At 40.4% G+C, this 18449-nt stretch overlaps 1 protein-coding gene across 1 annotated transcript in view; it reads right to left on the minus strand.

The window, feature by feature from the left end:
• Positions 1-18449, minus strand: part of REPS2 (RALBP1 associated Eps domain containing 2) — a 179263-nt gene that overhangs the window by 127551 nt on the left and 33263 nt on the right. Inside the window, exon 4 of the mRNA XM_023753740.1 lies at positions 12510-12530. Within this exon, the coding sequence (XP_023609508.1) occupies positions 12510-12530 (21 nt within the window). The remainder of the gene's footprint in view (positions 1-12509; positions 12531-18449) is intronic.

Consider the following 18449-nt stretch of genomic DNA (forward strand, 5'->3'; position numbering starts at 1 on the left):
TGAGGGACCCCACCTATGCACGAATTCATGCACTGGCGCCGTCGTAGTATTCAATAATTGTTGGGTTCCATCCCATTCACCTGGAACTGGAACCTCTTCACTCCCTACTAGTTTTAACTCCAATTCTACTTCTCTGTTCCTTCTTTCCAAGTCCCCAGGTATGGTTTATTTTCCAAGCGTATTCTCTGACTATTCAAATGTCCAAAAACATCACTCACATGATACACTGTCTTAGACTTGCTTCCAAATAAAAGGAGAGAAGGAAGTAAGTGGAGAGTATGGGTGGAACAAGTCTGACCAAGAGTTGAGAACTACTGAAATTAGATGATGGGTTCATGAGGGTTCATTCTCCTATTCTGTACTTTTTTTGTATACATTTGAAATTCTCCATATTCAAGCTTTTAATGTCTATTTAAACACATCACATTATATTACAATTATATGTTTATCTCTGCCTCCCATTAAAATGTTTTCTCTCTAAGGACAAGGGGTAAGTTCCATTTATCTCCAAGCACAAGGATAGTCACCCAGGATATAGTAAAAAAAAATTCTCAATCAAGTGAATAAAACAACCCTCAAAAATAAAAAGTAACTGAGTTGCTCTGGCAGGTTTGGCTCAGTGGTTAGAGCATCGGCCCTTGGACCAAAGGGTCGCAGGTTAGATTCCTGGTCAGGGCACATGCCCAGATTGCTGTCTCAATGGGGGCGTGCAAAAGGCAGTCAATCAATGTTTCACGTTCACATAAATGTTTCTCTCCCTCTCCCTTTCTCTCTCTAAAAATCAATTTAAAGGTCTTTTTTAAAAAGTAACTGAGTTTTACAATACAATCCCTTATTGTGAATAAATTATACATTTTCAGGTATAGGCTTGCCTGTACCTAGAGAAAAACACCAGCTACATTAATGTAATTCCAACATCAATATAGTTATCTTGCAGAATAGTTCCTAATATTAAGAAATTGTAATCCTTGGTATGTGAACAACTTAACAACTTTAATTTAGTACTGTTAACTCTCAGTTATTCCTTTACCATAACTACCACATAGAACTGAAAAGCTCTTAAAGATAACTGAAATTGCTGCTAAACCACTCACTATGGGACTTTGAGAGTAGCACCTGAATCTGACATTAATAAATCACCTTCTTTACCCTGGCATCTGTCCTTTCATCCATATACCACTAGAATCACTGTTTTGTAGCCAACACAGAATAAGTGGAACTGTGATATGAAAGAACTAAGTGAAGTGAGCCCATAGCTCACTTAGTACACCAAACCTCCAGGAGACATGCCAAGAACATTCTGGAATATTTGAGCCACAAGGAACATAAACTAATTATAAGCCTTTAGAACTTACATGTGGAACCTTGTAAATTGGATACTTCTCAATCCCAAAAGCAGGTTAATGTTGTAAGGGTATTTTCTTTGTTTGTTTATCAAGGTTCAAAATGTTCTAAGTCTAAATTCTCCGTGGAAAGGTTCTAAATTGTGGGTAGAAATATTTTGATGCAATCTAAAGAGAATAATGTGGTGCTTTATCCCAAATACTTGGTTAGCAGGACATATTTTATATAACTGCTCCTTCCAACAGTCCAAGTTGTCAAGCTTTTCTCAAAATAAAGAAAAACAATGAAAAGATTCCATGCCTCTTCTTTAGTCTAAACTCCAAACCTGTAACACTCAGCTGGATTCGTCTTAGATTACACGTTGTGCAAATTTCTAATACAGAACAAGAACCTATGGACTGGTGTTTGTTTTCTCAGGTGGAAGGCAAGAGATGAAGAAAAAAGAAATGGATGAAATCAACTTCCTTAGAGCTTACAGATGTACAACTAAACTGTCAGGGTGCTGGATATGAATCAGAAAAATTCACCGACCATTTGAGAAGAACCTGGACAAAGTTCTGGAAGAAGATTGAAGGCCCCTAAAATAGCTTCCCTCCTACCTAATTCTGAAAGATTAAGTGACTGTGCTGAGTAATCAGTCCACACCCATTCCAGTTTGCCTGAAATAATACTTTCTTTCCTAGCTGGAATGTAGTAAATTTTTAGAGCGTTCAAAGGTTTGAATAAGCTTCTCTCAAGTATTTTTTAAAGACTTCCTTACAAAGATTTAAAATTTTAAAAAGACGGTGCGAGGGGCTGAAAAAATTCACCATGCACCCTCTTTTTTATTCTCTCTCCGCTGCAGCTAAGCCAGATTGTTTGCTCACACATCAACTGCTTCAAGTCCTGAACCTAGACTGTGAAATTTCACACACCATTCTCCACATTCCCTCCATGATGTCTTATAACAACAAGATCATCCCCCAACTCAAACAGGCTTCCAGGGCTCCTTTTACCCTTTCCTATAAAACCCAGACTCCTGAACATGGCTTTTGAGGCCCTCCCATCTGGCCCAAACTACCTTTCCAACAGCCCCATGTCTGTCTCCTCCCCACCCTGCATCTAAGGCTTCAGCCATTCCACATGCCAACCATCTCTCCACACATGAGAGTCATTCAGGCCTCTGGGCACCTGGTGTGTCCCCTGCCTGGAAGCTGGATGTCTCCCAACTTCTTTACCAACCAGGCTCATCCTTCAAATCTTATCTTTGAAACCTTAGTCAATTCCATATGGCATGTCTTCTACATTCCCATAATCCTTTTCACTAGCTTTCTATCACATCACTAGCCTTGTAATATAGCAAAATAGGTATTTTGGTCATTGTTTCCGCTGTACCCCATCTCCTTCCCATACCCCCCAAATGCCCAACACAAAGCAAGAGTATATTTTTATCATGTGTACCCACCAAGACTCATACTTTATGGTGCTTGCTATATATTCACTTGTTCAGTGAACTTTTGTCGAATTATTTTTCACAGCCTGTAGTAGCAAAATTGTTCTTTCATCTTATAATTACTTTTACAAGTGGCTGCTAAATAGGCTTTAGTCATCTCACACTATATAGCCATAAGAGTTCCTGCAAGAATATAACAAAATATTAACTTCTTTGTTCCCTCCCTTCTCAGATAGGAGGGACTGGTTAGGGTCAAAACATGAAGAGTAGGCCTCCATCATGCTTTATTCTGGCCCTCTGCCTCAGTTGCCCAGAACACCTCATTGGTGCTCCAACCACTCAGCACTCAAGAGATGCACAGCAGGCCTTCTTTCTCTGAACCTTCTTCTACTCAGCATACCCCCAGGGGATCTCAGCCCCCAAGTAGACACCCTCAACAACAGAAATATAAAGGAGAATTTGAAATACATGCTTGCAAGTCGTACCTCAGCCTCTCAGGAAAGAGCTGAAGAGCCACGTCAACTATCCTGGGTTTCCCTTTTCTGTTCATTTATAAGTTCTAAAAATCAAGAAGGACTTTCAGTTCAGAGGGACCTGGGTAAGCTACCAAGAAAATATAAACCCTCATATCCTATTTCCCAATATTAGGTACCACAGTGTATGCCTAAGCCAAACTACTACACTGTTAAAGAGAAAGCAGACATTCAATGCTTATGCATGATTCCAGACAGAGAAGCCTACTAATACCTAAAAGTATTCATTTAAAATGTTTTGGGCACCTCCCATTGAAAGCATTGTGCCATGTAGAAAATGAGTAGCACTGAACAAAACTTATTCTCTCTCTCCTTCTCCTCTTCCTTCCCTCCCTCATCTTCCACCCCTAAATATTTTTTTTACCTCCCAAGAACAGGGATATTCTCCTAAACCAGTGGTCGACAAACTTATTAGTTAACAGAGCCAAATATCAACAGTACAACGATTGAAATTTCTTTTGAGAGCCAAATTTTTTAAACTTAAACTATATAGGTGGGTACATTGTTATGAACTTAATTAGGGTACTCCTAGGGCTTAGGAAGAGCCACACTCAAGGGGACAAAGAGCCACATGTGGCTCGCGAGCCGCAGTTTGCCGACCACAGTCCTATACCATCAATCACCACACCTCAAACATTAATATTATCATAGAACACGTGATCCAATCATTTCCTCAGTTATCCTAAAAATGGTAGAACTGGGTTTTTTTTTCCAATCCAAGACTTAATGTTCATGCATTACTTTTTTTTGTTATGTCTCCTTAGTCTTCCCCTAGTCTAAAACAATTCCCCTTGATTCCTCATGACACTGAATCCTTTCCAGAGTTCAGGCAAGTTGTCCCGCAGACCATTCCACATTATGGATTTGTCTGTTTCCTTGTGGTAACACTCAAGTCAAACATTTCTGGCAAGAACACCACACAGGTGATACTGTGTTAGACCATCCCACCACTGATTGCCACCTTTAGCCATTCCGTTAAGGTGGTGACTGCCAGATCGCTCCATTGCAAAAACATGTTTTCACATAGTGCTTTTAGAGCACGTGAACATTCTATTCCCCAGAAAATTGGCTTTTGAATCTGTTAAATACAAATTCTAAGTCGGTCTAGCTAAATTACATCAGCATATACAAAACTGGGATCCTAAGGCAAAATCACAACAAAGATGGGAATGTTATTTATTCTGTGAGGTAGGTATTATTACCTTCAGTTTATGCACTAATAAATGCCACAACTCAAAGTTAAGTATTATGTTCAAGGTCAAAAGTTCACAGCTAGTACTCAAGCCTACATGAGCCTGGATTCAAAGCTCACGGTCTTTCCATTACATCAGGGGTTGGAAAACTACTGTTCATAGGCCAAATCTGGCCCACTGCCTGGTTTTATATGGCCCATATGTTGAGAATGGTTTTTACAGATGAACATTTGCAATCAATTTGATGATAGGGAACACTAACTTTGAATCCCATTAGGTAAAATGTTACCTCAAAACCAAGAAGTCCGTGCTTCCTACTAGCAGACCTGCATTATCAAAAAACAAAAAAAAAAATGTGCTCAATTATTATTATATTTTGAATTTTTTTCAATAAAAAGTTTGTGGAAGTTTATTTTCTCTCTTATTATATAAGTATTTGTATAATACCCTCAATTTTACCTCTTGGCCTACAAAGCCTAAAATATTTACTACCAGGTTCTTTACAGGAAGGACTACCAACCCCTGCATAAAAACATACTGCCTCTCTGAGCTATACTTTATATCCTTGCAGATACGCTCAAATGCCATACATGAAGGGTATTTTCTGGAAATAGCTACAATAAGTAAATACAACTTAAAGAGTGAACACTCCCAGCCCTAGCCAGTTTTGCTTAGTGGATAGAGCGTCGACCTGCGGACTAAAGGGTCCCAGGTTCGATTCTGGTCAAGGGCACATGCCTGGGTTGTGGGCTCAATCCCCAGTAGGGGGCATGCAGGGGGCAGCCGATCAATGATTCTCTCTCATCATTGATGTTTCTCTCTCTCCCTTCCTCTCTGAAATCAATAAAAATATTTTTTAAAGTGAACGCTCCCTTTAGAAGAAAAGAACACGTGTATTTGCTCCATTTATATATTTGTTTAAAATTTTCAGATGCTTTTGAACAAGAGCTTCCTACAATACTATAAACTTCCATGGCAACCAATTGGAGTAAATAGATGCCATATTTCAGATATGAACAAAATCTGTGCAATAACTCACATGTTAAAAAGGTTTTGGTTTTTTTCAGCTTTAAGGTACAATTGACAAAAAAATTGTCATATAATTAAAGTGTACAAAGTGATGATTTGCTCTATTGTGAAAGAATTCTCACCATTCAGTTAATTAACACATCACCTCTCATATTTACCTTTTTGTAGGGTTCTCTTTTGTTTTCTGGGTGTGTTTTGGGGGGGTGAAAACACTTAAGTTCTACTCTCACAGCAAATTTCCATTATACAATACAGTATTATCAACTATAGTCACCATGTCATACCTTAGATCCCCGCAACTTATCCATCTTACAACTGAAAGTTTATACCCTTTTACCATCCTCTCCTTTGGCAATCACCATTCTATTCTGTTTCTATAAGTTTGACTTTTTAAATATATATATATATATATATTCTTATTGATTTCAGAGAGAGGAAGAGAGAAGGAGAGAGAGAAATATCAATGATGAGAGAGAATCACTGATCTGCTGCCTCCTGCATGCTCTACACTGGGGATTGAGCCCACAACCCAGGCATGTGCCCTGACCGGGAATCAAACTGTGACCTCCTGGTTCATAGATGACGCTCAACCACTGAGCCACGCCAGCCAGGCTTTTTCTCTCTTCTTCTTCTTTTTTTTTAGATTCCACATTTACTAGTGAGATACCATGCAGCATTTGTCTTTTCCTATCTGGCTTATTACACTTATATGCTTTTTATTTTTAAAGGGAAAAGGTGTTATAAATCTTCATAACCGTTCTTTGAAACATCCTTCTGAATTTGTGAACATATAATGATCCAAGATCTCCCAATACATAAGCTACTCCCAAGTTGCAAATCAATTTTGGAAGCTACATTATCTTTCAGAACGCCCAAGATGCCATTTAATTTAGGGACAGAGAGCCTATAAAAAATTATAGGCCAAATTCAGCACAGATGCTAAATACAGGCCATATTGGCAGAGGCTATGGCCCAGATCTGCTTTGTCAGCATTCTTAGCCCAACGTCCCAAACTCACCCCAGTAGCACCAAGCTTACCACTCTGGCTCTGATGGAATTTGAACAGGGAAAAGACTCTGGAGGAAAATTAGGAACTTGTACATTGCTAATGGAAGCACATATGGATGTAACATCCAGAGACTTTTTGGCAAAATCCAAAGAATTATAATCAACCTCTTGATCTACCAATTCTAACTCTAGGAACTTATATTCCATTTTAGACTAGCAAAATGACATACTGTACAAGGTCTTTCAATACATATCATCTAAGATACAGATTGAAAAACATCTAGAGGTCCATCATCTAAAATATTAATCAACTGTGCTTCATCCACACAACAGAATTCTAGGTAGCTCTAGTGGACATTTGTCATACCTGTAACTACCCATCATCTTTTGAAAAGCTTTTCTCTATTTAAAAGGCGAAAGATTTATACGATCTGAAGAGAAACCAGAGTAAAGCTTTTCTCTATTTAAAGAAATTTCTCAGCTTGAAAGCCGAGAATCAAATTCCTAGGCTCCCTTGCAGCTAAACTGCAAACCTGTGACCAAGTCTCCACTGATCAGACAGATCCACACAAGACTTTGCTTTGGAAGTGAGAAATGTAAGGAAGAGGCTCTGCTCAAGACTTCCACTTTGCAAGAAGCTGTCTTCCTGACTCAGGATGGCAGTGGAAGCAGTTGCAGTCAATCATATCCCTGCTGTCTGCTGCTCAGTACAGGCAGGAGTAGGGGTGGCTTCCACTCCACAGTTCTACTACACATGGCTTGGAGCTTCGTTTCTGGAAGCAGATGCGGACCTGTTCCTCCAGCCCTCTGAATGATTCCATGAGTTACCTAAAACCCCTTTGCAGCTTAGCTCAACCATCTAGAGTGGATTCGGTTGTTTGCCACAAAAACAAACTAAAAAGAAATGAGTTGTGATACGGACAGATCATCAGATTAAACTGTTGAAAATTTTAAAAAGCAAGGTGCACAATAGTAGGTATGGTAAGTATCAGGGTTTTTTTAAGGGGGCTGCATATAGATGCAGTTACTTACATATTCACACACTGTCCCTGGAAGTTGAAGCTAACAAACCTGACTGCCGGCTGCCTCCAGGCAAAGGCACAGGTTGGCCAGGGCACAGGAGGAGGGAAAAGTTTACTGCATTTCATTTTGTACCTTTTGAATTTGGAATCATATGGATGGATAATCTATTTTTTTGGATTATCTATATTTAAATGAATTTAGAAAAAATGTGAAAAGAGACAAAGGCTAACCCCGTGTCAGCAAGAAATATTATAGATGGACCCCAAACCCATTCCCCTCCCACCTGCTCTGCATGCAATTTCAAAACAAAGCACCCAGCTGGACAAAACTGCAGTAGTCCTCACTCACCAAGCCCAGACTTCACAAACACATTGCTCTTTTCTCTAAGTTGCCATCACAGAACAAGGCAGCAGCTTTCTTTATAAAAACTAGTTGTCTTTGTCAAAGGTAGTGCTGTTTAGCTGGGTGACTCCCTTGGTCTCAACGCTCATATACTGGAATGAAGCCGTCAGACTAGATAGAACGCAAGACTTTTTCTATATCCAAAAATCCTATAAAAAGGAATTCTGTTGTACAGAGGCAGAGTTGCCTCAAACAGACTGTTAAACTACAGCAGGAAGGCCGGGGAGGGTGGGGGGGCTGGGGGGGGGTAAGAGATCAACCAAAGGACTTGTATGCATGCATATAAGCATAACCAATGGACATAAGACACTGGGGGGTAGGGGAAGCCAGGGGATTGTCAAGGGCGGGAAAAAAAAAGGAGACATATGTAATACTCTTTGTAATAATTTAAGCAATAAAAAAATTAAAAAAAAAAAAAAAAGGAATTCTGTTGGGTGAAAGCTAAAACTATGGTTGAACCTCTCCCTCTGGCGCTTACCACTTCTGCTTTGTATTATGGTTCCCAGTATACCTACTACCTCCCCTTACAAGGCTGTAAGTCTCTTGCCGGTTAATCCTGCATTTTTTTCAAATCAACCTTGCATTTCCCACAGCATCCATCCCATTTATTTCCACTAGGAAGGCTTTGGGAATAAATTATATATGCCTGTTGAGTTTTAACTCTTCACTGAACTAAGAGAATCCCCATGCATGTTGTTTCATACCTTTGAATTGTGACTTATGTGACTATCTCGATCTGTTCAAAAGAATACTTTTAAACACTAAAGCAGGGGTCCTCAAACTTTTTAAACAGGGGGCCAGTTCACTGTCCCTCAGACCGTTGGAGGGCCAGACTATCGTTTTTAAAAAAAACTATGAACAAATTCCTATGCACACTGCACATATCTTATTTTGAAGTAAAAAAAAACAAAACGGGAACAAATACAATATTTGTATTTCCATGTGGCCCGCGGGCCGTAGTTTGAGGACCCCTGCACTAAAGGATCAGAGACGGTACCTAATCCCAGAATAGTAAGAACCTCAGGTGAGTTCAGGTAAGTCATCTCATAATCATTTGATTCTAAGGAAAGCCAAAGAGAAATATAACATATCCTCCCTAAACTTTGAATTTACTTAGCTTTTTTGCATGTGGGAAGGGGAACATTTTGTATTAAAACACAGAAATATGTTAAGGAGTTGAATATGAAATTAATACATCCTTAAATTGAAAGAATTCAAAGAAATTCTACACTCAGGCTAGCTGCTTTGCTTTTTACACAATGGATTAGCATAATAGGTTTGTCAGAGTGACTCTATAGCTCGTGTCATACTCCTAGACTGTCTTCTGGAATAAAGCAGGATTATAGGTAGTCATGGCATTTGATGACAATGATTTCTTATTATGATTTTTGTAAACTAGGCCTTATTTGGCAAGCCAATGCCACAGCTTTTCAAGCTGCCCAGCTGGGTGCACACATCTGAGGGTCAGGAGTTCATCGGGGCTGCACCTACCTGGGGAAAAAGAGGGATCCAACAACTCAAGGGTGAAGAGTGGGGAAGAGCCCAATGGGGGTGAACCACCATGAACAAAGGAAGCATCCTCCCACCATCATTGTGATGTAGGTGAACAGTTTAGGGAGAAAGAACAGTAGAATCGACAGTAAGAACATTTACTGAGGGCCAATTGTGTGCAAGGCACTGACTTAAATGCCAAGAATTGATGAGATGAAGGAAATGCACACAAACTAATCTTAACACAAGAATTGAATTAAAATGCAATTATAGCTCAGATTACAAAAGAAAATTCATTTTAGGATTCTGGCCCAGGTTTCAAGGCTCTGCATATCACAGAGTTTTGTACAGCTGGAGGCAGCGAAATCTCAAATAAACACAAATGCACTGCCAGAATTATTACATAAAGCTTTTACTGGTTCTGGCAACTCAGATTTATCTCAGTAGCCAAAAGATTCACTTTTCAGGCAATTTGTTTGTTGACATTTTTAGTGCTTTTGAAAAATAAAACTATAGGTTGGGGTTATCTGGTATTTTTATGTTTGTTGATTTCAGTCCATTCTATATTTTATATCTTTTATTTTATACACACGCATGGGTGCGTGCATCCACCCAATCATACACACATTTCTTTTTAAAAGAAACTAGTGCCTTAGTGAGAGGAACAGCGCAAGCCAGGACATCTCATGCAAGTGGAGCATTGTGTATTATACACAGATCCTTGAAATGCTTTCAGAGAGAACAAATGGCACTTCAGTCTCAGATCACATAGGAGTTCTCTCTTCAGCCTAAACCCAGACATAGTTAAACACATAGAAAAAAATAGTTTTTGATGGGGAATGCAATCTGACTTCATTAATTGGGTTTCTTTGTCGAATTCCTAGTGAAGACCCTATTCAATTGTTACAGCAAGTGCTCCTCTCGCCTCCATGACATTGTGGCAGCCTCCCTCTGAGGAGACTGAACCCCTTAAAGTGGGCTACTGCAGGGCATTGAAGCTGGACACAGCCCACCCCCCACCTGTTCAGGATCATTCTCCCCACAGCAGGACCTCATGATAACTAGCACACTCAGCCCCCTGCATCACCATGGCAAAAGCAGATGGATTTAAGGGGCTTCAGCCCAACCCGCAGAAACCCAGCCCCAAGCCCATCCTGCTACTGGTGCTACTGTGACCTAATAGCCATATTATATTGACCAGACTGACCTCTTTCCATGACCAAATCCCCTTTCTATTCACAGCTACCAACATCCATCTCCTTCCCTCTCTAGCTTAACAGATACCCATCATTTGAGACTGGCCTTGCTCTCACCTGTCTGTCCTTGTCCCAAAGTACCCAGTGACACTTCCTTGATACCTAACCCCCAGAACTTTCTCCTGCCACTGAGCTGTGCTTGCCAAGAGGGACATCTCTAGGACCCAGGTAGATAGATCTCCTATCTCCTACCTTGAATCACCTGCCATCAGCCCGGATAGACTTTGCATTGCCTAATCTGATACAATCCAGCCATCTCACAATGGGGCCCTCTCACAATGGATGAGCAGAGACTTAGGTCCTGATTTCTCCCAGGACACTCTATCCCAAGTAGACTCTACTCTTGCAAGCCATGCCTAGAGATCTGACAACTTAGAGAGATTTGATTAAAAAAAAAAAACAGCCTCTGCCCTCAAAGGGTTTATAATCTATTATGGCCTAAATGTTTGTGTCCTTCCACCACCACCCCAAATTCATACCTTGAAATCCAACCTCCCCCCAGTGTGATAGTATTAAGAGATAGGGCCTTTGGGAAGTGATTAGGATTAGAAGAGGTCATAAGGGTGGAGCCCCCAAGAATGGGATTAGTACTCTTATGAATTCACAAGAGAGCTTGCTTTCTGTCTCTGCTCTCTACCATGTGAAGACACAACAAGAAGCTGGCAGTCTGCAAACCAGAATAGGACCATCACCAGAACCTGACTGTCATAGCACCCTGATCTTGGACTTGCAGCTTCTAGCACTGTGAGAAATACATTTGTTGTTTATAAGCCACTCTGTTTATGGTATTTTGTTATAGCACCTGAGATAAGACAATCTGATTGGAGTGTGTGTATCTAGGAAGTCTGAGAGAAAGGATCACCATTTCTCAAACACCTACAACACACTCTCCGGGCATTATGTTTTTCTCTTTTATGTATTATTTCTAATATTTAAACTAATCCTACATGAATGGCTTTGCATATAGGCACTTCAGAGTTTGGAAATGTTATTAGAGAATTTCTGGAAAATGAGAAACTGCCTGAATTGAAAGACCTTGCTGCCCATTTATTTATAAATGTCACAGGAACCAAGTTCACTGTGCAAATAGGAAATCCCTTATGTTCACTATGCTACCATTCATTCAGTTCCCTTAGGTGGCACACTATAGAAGTAAATGGAGTTTCTTTATGCCCACAAACTGAAAGACACATACTGTCTGTACCTTGGCAGCCAGAAGCACATGCAAATTAGGTGCCACCATTTCCTGGCCTTCCAAATGGCCATGAGCGCACATCTGTGAGAGAGGGAGCAGGTGTAAAGGATACAGCCTCAGAAGTAAGTGTTTTCTCTCAATAGAACCAAGGAACAAACCACAAAGCTGGCTTCATCATAACTGTGCTGTAACCAACTGAGCTAACCAGAGACCAGAACAGAAACTAATGAATACTTGCCATCTTTCTTTTGGCTACCCAGCATCAAAACCCCCTGCCAATGTTTATGAAAATTTCCACCTGCCCTCAGCTAAATACACTAAAATGTCACTTACTCACTTTCCTGATTTCTTCTCAACCAGCGATTGGGCACAGGACCTAAGCTTGGCCAGACACACTGCACAGGCATTTTCAATCAATAGCCAGTGATGTGAAACAGCAGGAAAAGTAGATCATAGTTTTCTGGAAACAGCAGCAATACTAGTTCCTGGAGTGGCAGGGTTGCCAAACCCCTCACCTGATGTCTAGTGCCAGCAATGTGTAGTGTAGCTAGAGGCACCCACTAGTTAGGAGGTATACAGTGCCAGCCTCCTCACCAGATCAACTCTGTGGTAGGTATAATATGGCTGTAGTTCTGGTAGTGCTGTACATTTTTTCAGGCCTTTTCTCCAGCTTTCCTAGAGAAAAACTGAGCTACCCAATATCCTTCCAACAAATTCCTTTTCTGCTTAAATTACCCACAGGTAATTTCTGTTATCGAGCTCATGTTAGTGAGAATCTTGGGTGTTAGAGGACAGGTCAAAAGGTGAGCCTTAAGTGATCCAGAACATCCAAATTTAGCTGTATCAAATTATCTAATGCTGCATAACAAACCAACCCAAAACTTTAGTACCTTTTATTTAGTTCATAATTCTGAGGGTTAGCAATTTGGGCTGAGCTAGCTGGGCAACTACACTTATCTAGGCCAGACTCCCCTGATCTCAGATGGGGCTCACTTAAGCTTCCACAGTCAGCTCTTGGGTCGACAAGGTGCCTCTCTTCTCCTCTACATAGAGGAGGTCTCTTATCCTCCAGCAAGTGAACTTGAGCCTTTTTACGTGGTGGCAGAGTTCCCAAAGCAGCAAGAACTAAAGATGAAATGTTTCTTCAGGCCTAGGCTCAACACTTGCACAAGGTCACTTCTACTGCACTCTATGGTCAAACCAAGTCACAGGGCCAGCCAAAATTCTAAGGATAGAGACACAAACTCCACCTCTTGATAGGAGGAATTGCAAAGTATTGGGAGAGTTTTTCAATCTACCATACCTGTTTGATAAAGAGCATAATGGGGAAGTTGTCACAATAGAGATAACCCTAAGGATTCCCCTTTATTAGAACTGCTTATATCTAGAATCTGTGCTCTCCCACCATTTCCATTAACCACCAACCAATACCAGCCATTGATTCAACAATAGCTAACTAGAATAACTAGAAGCAATAAACATACCGTGCTGAGTCTGCCAACTCTTTAGCCTGTAAATAGTTTCATACAGGAAAGGTAAAAAGTGTTCTGAGACCCAATTTCAAGGGGGCAAGGGTATTCACACAAACCAACAACAAACAAGGTGTTTGAGAATTCAACTCAATTCTGACACTATCTACCCAGATATAGCATCAGATTCCACAGGTTTAGGACTCAGTCCTGCAAGAATGCTCCCGCCCCCACTTGAGACACCAGTCACAAGCCCAGGCTGTTTACCTGTGCTTCTGACTAACTATAAATCAAGAGATTCTCACAATCTCCACCTCAGGTTCGATTTATTTGCTAGAGTGGCTCACAGAACTCAGAGAAATATAAATATAAATATAAATATAAAAAATATAAATATAAATATAAATATAAATATAAATATAAATATAAATAAATATAAATATAAATATATATATATATATACACACACACACACACACACACACACACACACACAAATGGGGTCAAGACTCTGGCACGGTCACAACCAGCTCAGGAGGAGGGGCCTGGCTCCACCTGAGCCTGAGAGATCAACAAAGAGGGGCACCTGCTCCGAGCCTCTGCGGTGCAGCTGGGGGCAGTCCCCCAGTGGAAACACACACACACACACACACACACACACACGGAGTGCCTGCTCCAAGCCTCTGCAGTGCGGCTGGGGGCAGGCTCCCAGCGGGGACACACACACACACACACACACGGCACCTGCTCCAAGCCTCCATGGGGAGCGGGCCTAAGCCATCAGTAGGACATCCCCTAAGGGCTCCCGGACTGTGAGAGGGGGCAGGCTGGGCTGAGGGACCCCCACCCCCCAGTGCACAAATTTCATGCACCAAGCCTCTAGTTTTATTATAAAAGGCTATAACTCAGGAACAGCCAGGTGGAAGAGATATATAGGGTAAGGTGTGGAAAAATGACATGGAGCTTCTATGCCTATTGCACCACTCTCCCAGCACCTCCACGTGTTCACCAACCCAAAAGCTCTCCAAACCCAGTCCTTTTGTTTTTTCAATGGAGACTTCATTACACATTGACTAATTCATTTACTACTGATGATTGAACTCCATCCCCAGTTCCTCTCCCCTCCCTAGAGGTAGAGGTGGGACTAAAACTTTCAATGTTTGGCTCCACTGGCAGTCAGCCTCCATCCTTAGGTGCTTTCCAAAAGTCACCTCATTTATATAACAAAAGACAACTTTATTACTCTCAACACTTAGGAAATTCCAAGGATTTTGGAGCTGTGAGCCATGGATGAACACCAAATATGTGTGAGATACATATGCATTTGAATGTCCAATCTAAATATATAAAAGCCTAAGCAACCATTCGACCAGAAGCTATGATGGTCACTGACCACCAGGGGGCAGACGCTCAACACGCAGGCATGGAAACATGGAACAGACTGATGAATATCAGAGGGAAGGGGGTGGGGGGAGGGCGGGAAGAGATTTAACCAAAGATCTTATATGCATGCTAGAGGCCTGGTGCATGGATACTGGTGGGGTCCCTCAGCCTGGCCGGCGAGGATCAGGCCGAATCCATGCACTGGGCCTCTGACATCTCCCGAGGGGTCCAGGATTGCGTGAGGGGTCCAGGATTGCGTGAGGGCGCAGGCCAGGCTGAGGGACCCCACCAGTGCATGGTGCACCAGGCCTCTAGTTTTTTTTTATAAATCGCAATATTGCAGCAGGCTTCTTCAATTTCTCATACTATATAGGGCATGCTAAAGATCATGGACTAGAGTTGTGTGGCATCTGACACCAGCTCTCTAGCTTTGGGTTTTCTTTGAACCTCAGTTTTACTCCCCAAAGCTCAAAATCAACATTTTTTGCATATGAGCAAATTGGTAGTTTTATCACTTCAGGCAGAGGACTAGTTAATATCCCTATGTTACAGAAAAGCCTACTATAATTTTAAAGCAAACTAAAAAGCTCTACTCTGAATTTATTACTAGTATCTTGGAGAGGTTTAAGCATATCCTCTTCCAAGAGCCACACAAATTGGCAGATCCCACAAATTGAAACGAGATGTTTCCCTGACAACTGTTGAACTGCAAGAAGTCTCCATGGAAACCACCCAGTCCTCCCAAGTACCATGTACCTTATACTTTGGCTGGCATTCAAGCACATCAAATCAGCAATAAAAACGTAAGGAAGTTGGAAGAACTTTGCACAATGAGGAATATCTATGTTTGGTACAGTGATATTTTCCGGGGGGGGGGGGGGAGCATATTTAGTCCAAGTGTCTCAGGACTCAAATTCAACCCTGTCATGCCCAACCCATTTTTGAAAATACCTCAAAAAGAAGATTTAAAACACAGTGTTTTTCTGGTTTACCTAAGGCTGCTGTGACAAAGTAGCACCAAGTGGGTGCCTTAAACACAGAAATGTATTGTCTCAGAGTTCTGGAGGCTAGAAGTTCAAAATCAAGGTAATAGGTTTGGTTCCTTCCAAGGGCTCTAAGGGAAAATCTGTTCCATGACTCTCTCCCAACTTCCTGTAGCCCCTAGGAGTTCCTTGGCTTGTAAATGCATCACTCTAATCTTCATCTTCACATAGCATTATCCCTGTGTGTCTGTGTCTTCAAATGACCACCTTCTTATAAGGACACCAGTAATATTGGATTAGGGGCTCATTCTACTCCATCATGATCTCATTTTAACCTGATTACAACAGAAAATACCCCATTTCTAAATAAGGTCACATTCTAAGGTACTGGGGATTAGGACTTCAATATCTTTTGGGGTACACACAATTTAACCCATAACACACTACATTTATATAAAGTATTTTATATTACCTGTTCATTAAGTGTTTGTTAAAGCAAATTGATAGTTCCATTTCATTTGTGGCTTAACCAAAATAGGTGGTTTGTAGTTGGTCACATAGCCACACTTAGCTACAATGAATTCTGAGCAATGCAACCTTGACTCTGTGAAGCCATAAGCCCTGCTCAAAACTGGAGTTTCTACTGCAAAAGAGAAGAAGGGGATAAATATCGAGGGACAACTATAAATGTCTATCACATAGGCAAATAGAAAAATCGCTTGGGAAAAATAAGTCAGTATCCAGATACTCTGACTCTTAGGTAAGGACCCACTGCAGAAACAATATCATAAAAGTTAATAGCATTTTGTAATGACTTTGGACCTGAAACTAAGAAACTAGTCTAACAGAAAATCAGAGGCAAAAGGCACTCAAAGGGCATACAGTGAATAGCATCCCAAATTAGAACTTGAGGGTGGAAAGTCAATCATACACCTTCATACAGGAATTCTCATGGACCCATATGGCTCCATTTCAGAACATAACTGGACCAGGACCTCAGAACACCACCCAATATAAAAGTGCTACCTTATTAGTATTTATGATTCTTCTGACTCTGATCCCTTTAGACCTGTTTTCCTTAAATAATTTTTTAAAAATAAACTTTATTTTGAGATCATTGTATGCAATTGTATGAAATGATACAGAGATCCTGTGTAACCTTTACCCAGTTTCCCCCCACTAATGACAACATCTTGCAAAACTATTGTGCAATATCACAAGGATATAGACTTTGATACAATCAAGATAGAGAACATTTCCAAAATGCTTCTTCATGCTGCCTTTTTATAGCCAATCACTTCCCTCCCACCCCTGTCTCCTCAACCCCTGGGAACTACTAATCTGTTCTTCATGTTTATAATTTTATCATTTAAAGAACATTATAATAATGGAATCATATAGTATGTAATCAATAAGGATTGGCTTTTTCACTCAGCACAATTCTCTAGAGATCCATTCAGGTTGTTGTGTACATCAATAGTTCATTCCTTTTTATTGCTGAGTAGTATTCCATGGTATGAATGAACCAGTTTCTTTAACCACTCAGCCACTGACAAACATGTGTATCATTTCCAGTTATGGGCTATTATGAATAAAGCTGCTATAAACATTCATGTACAGGTTTTTGTGTGAACACAGATCTTTAATTCTCTAGAATAAATGCCCAAGAATGCAATTACTGGGTTACATACGGTAGTTGCATATTTAGTGTTTTTAAGAAACTGTCAAACTGTTTCCAGAGGGGCTATATCACCTTACATTCCCATCAGCAAAGTATATATCCCTTTTTTCTGCAGCATTTGGTGATGTCACTATTTTTTATTTTTGCTATTCTGATAGGTATGAATGACATCTCATTTGGCTTTAATTTGCATTTTTCCAATGGCTAATGATGAACATCTTTTCATGTGCTTATTTGTTATTTGCTTATCTTCTTCAGTGAAATGTTTCATGTCTTCTGCCCGCTGTCTAATTCAATTGTTTGGTTTTTTACTGATGAGTTTTGAGTTTTTTATATATTGCAGATAGTTTTTTGTCAGATATGTGGTTTGCAAATATTTTCTTCTACTCTGCAGCTTGTTTCTCTTTTTTAAGAATAATTTATTGATGTTTAGAAAGAGAGAGAGAGGAAGAGAAACACTGATGTGAAGGGTAACATCCATCAGCTGCCTCCTGCAAGCCCCTCACTGGGAAACAAGCCTGCAATCAAGGCTTGTGCCCAGACTGGAAATCGAACTGGCCACCTTTTGGTAAACGGGATGATGCCCAACCAACTGAGCCACACTGGCCAGGGCTGCAGCTTGTCTCTTAATAAGGTCTTTCTCAAAGTAAAAGTTTTTAATTTTGTAAAATCCATTTAATTATTTTTTCCTTTTATGGATCATAACTTTTGGTGTCAGGTCTAAGAACCCTGCCTAATCCTAGGTCCCAAAGATTTTCTATTTTTTTAATTTTATGTTTTACATTTAAGCTTGTGATCCATTTTGAGTTATTTTTTATGTAAGGTGTAAATTTTAGGTCGAGGATCTTTTTTTATTTATTTTTATTTTTTTTATTTTTTTTTATTTTTTTATTGCTTAAAGTATTACAAAGGGTATTACATATGTGTCCTTTTTTTTCCCCGCTCTTGACAATCCCCTGGCCTCCCCTACCCCTCCCCCCAGTGTCTTATGTCCATTGGTTATGCTTATATGCATGCATACAAGTCC

This window comes from Myotis lucifugus, unplaced genomic scaffold, assembly GCF_000147115.1.
Source record: "Myotis lucifugus unplaced genomic scaffold, Myoluc2.0 scaffold_49, whole genome shotgun sequence".
Lineage (NCBI taxonomy): Eukaryota > Metazoa > Chordata > Mammalia > Chiroptera > Vespertilionidae > Myotis > Myotis lucifugus.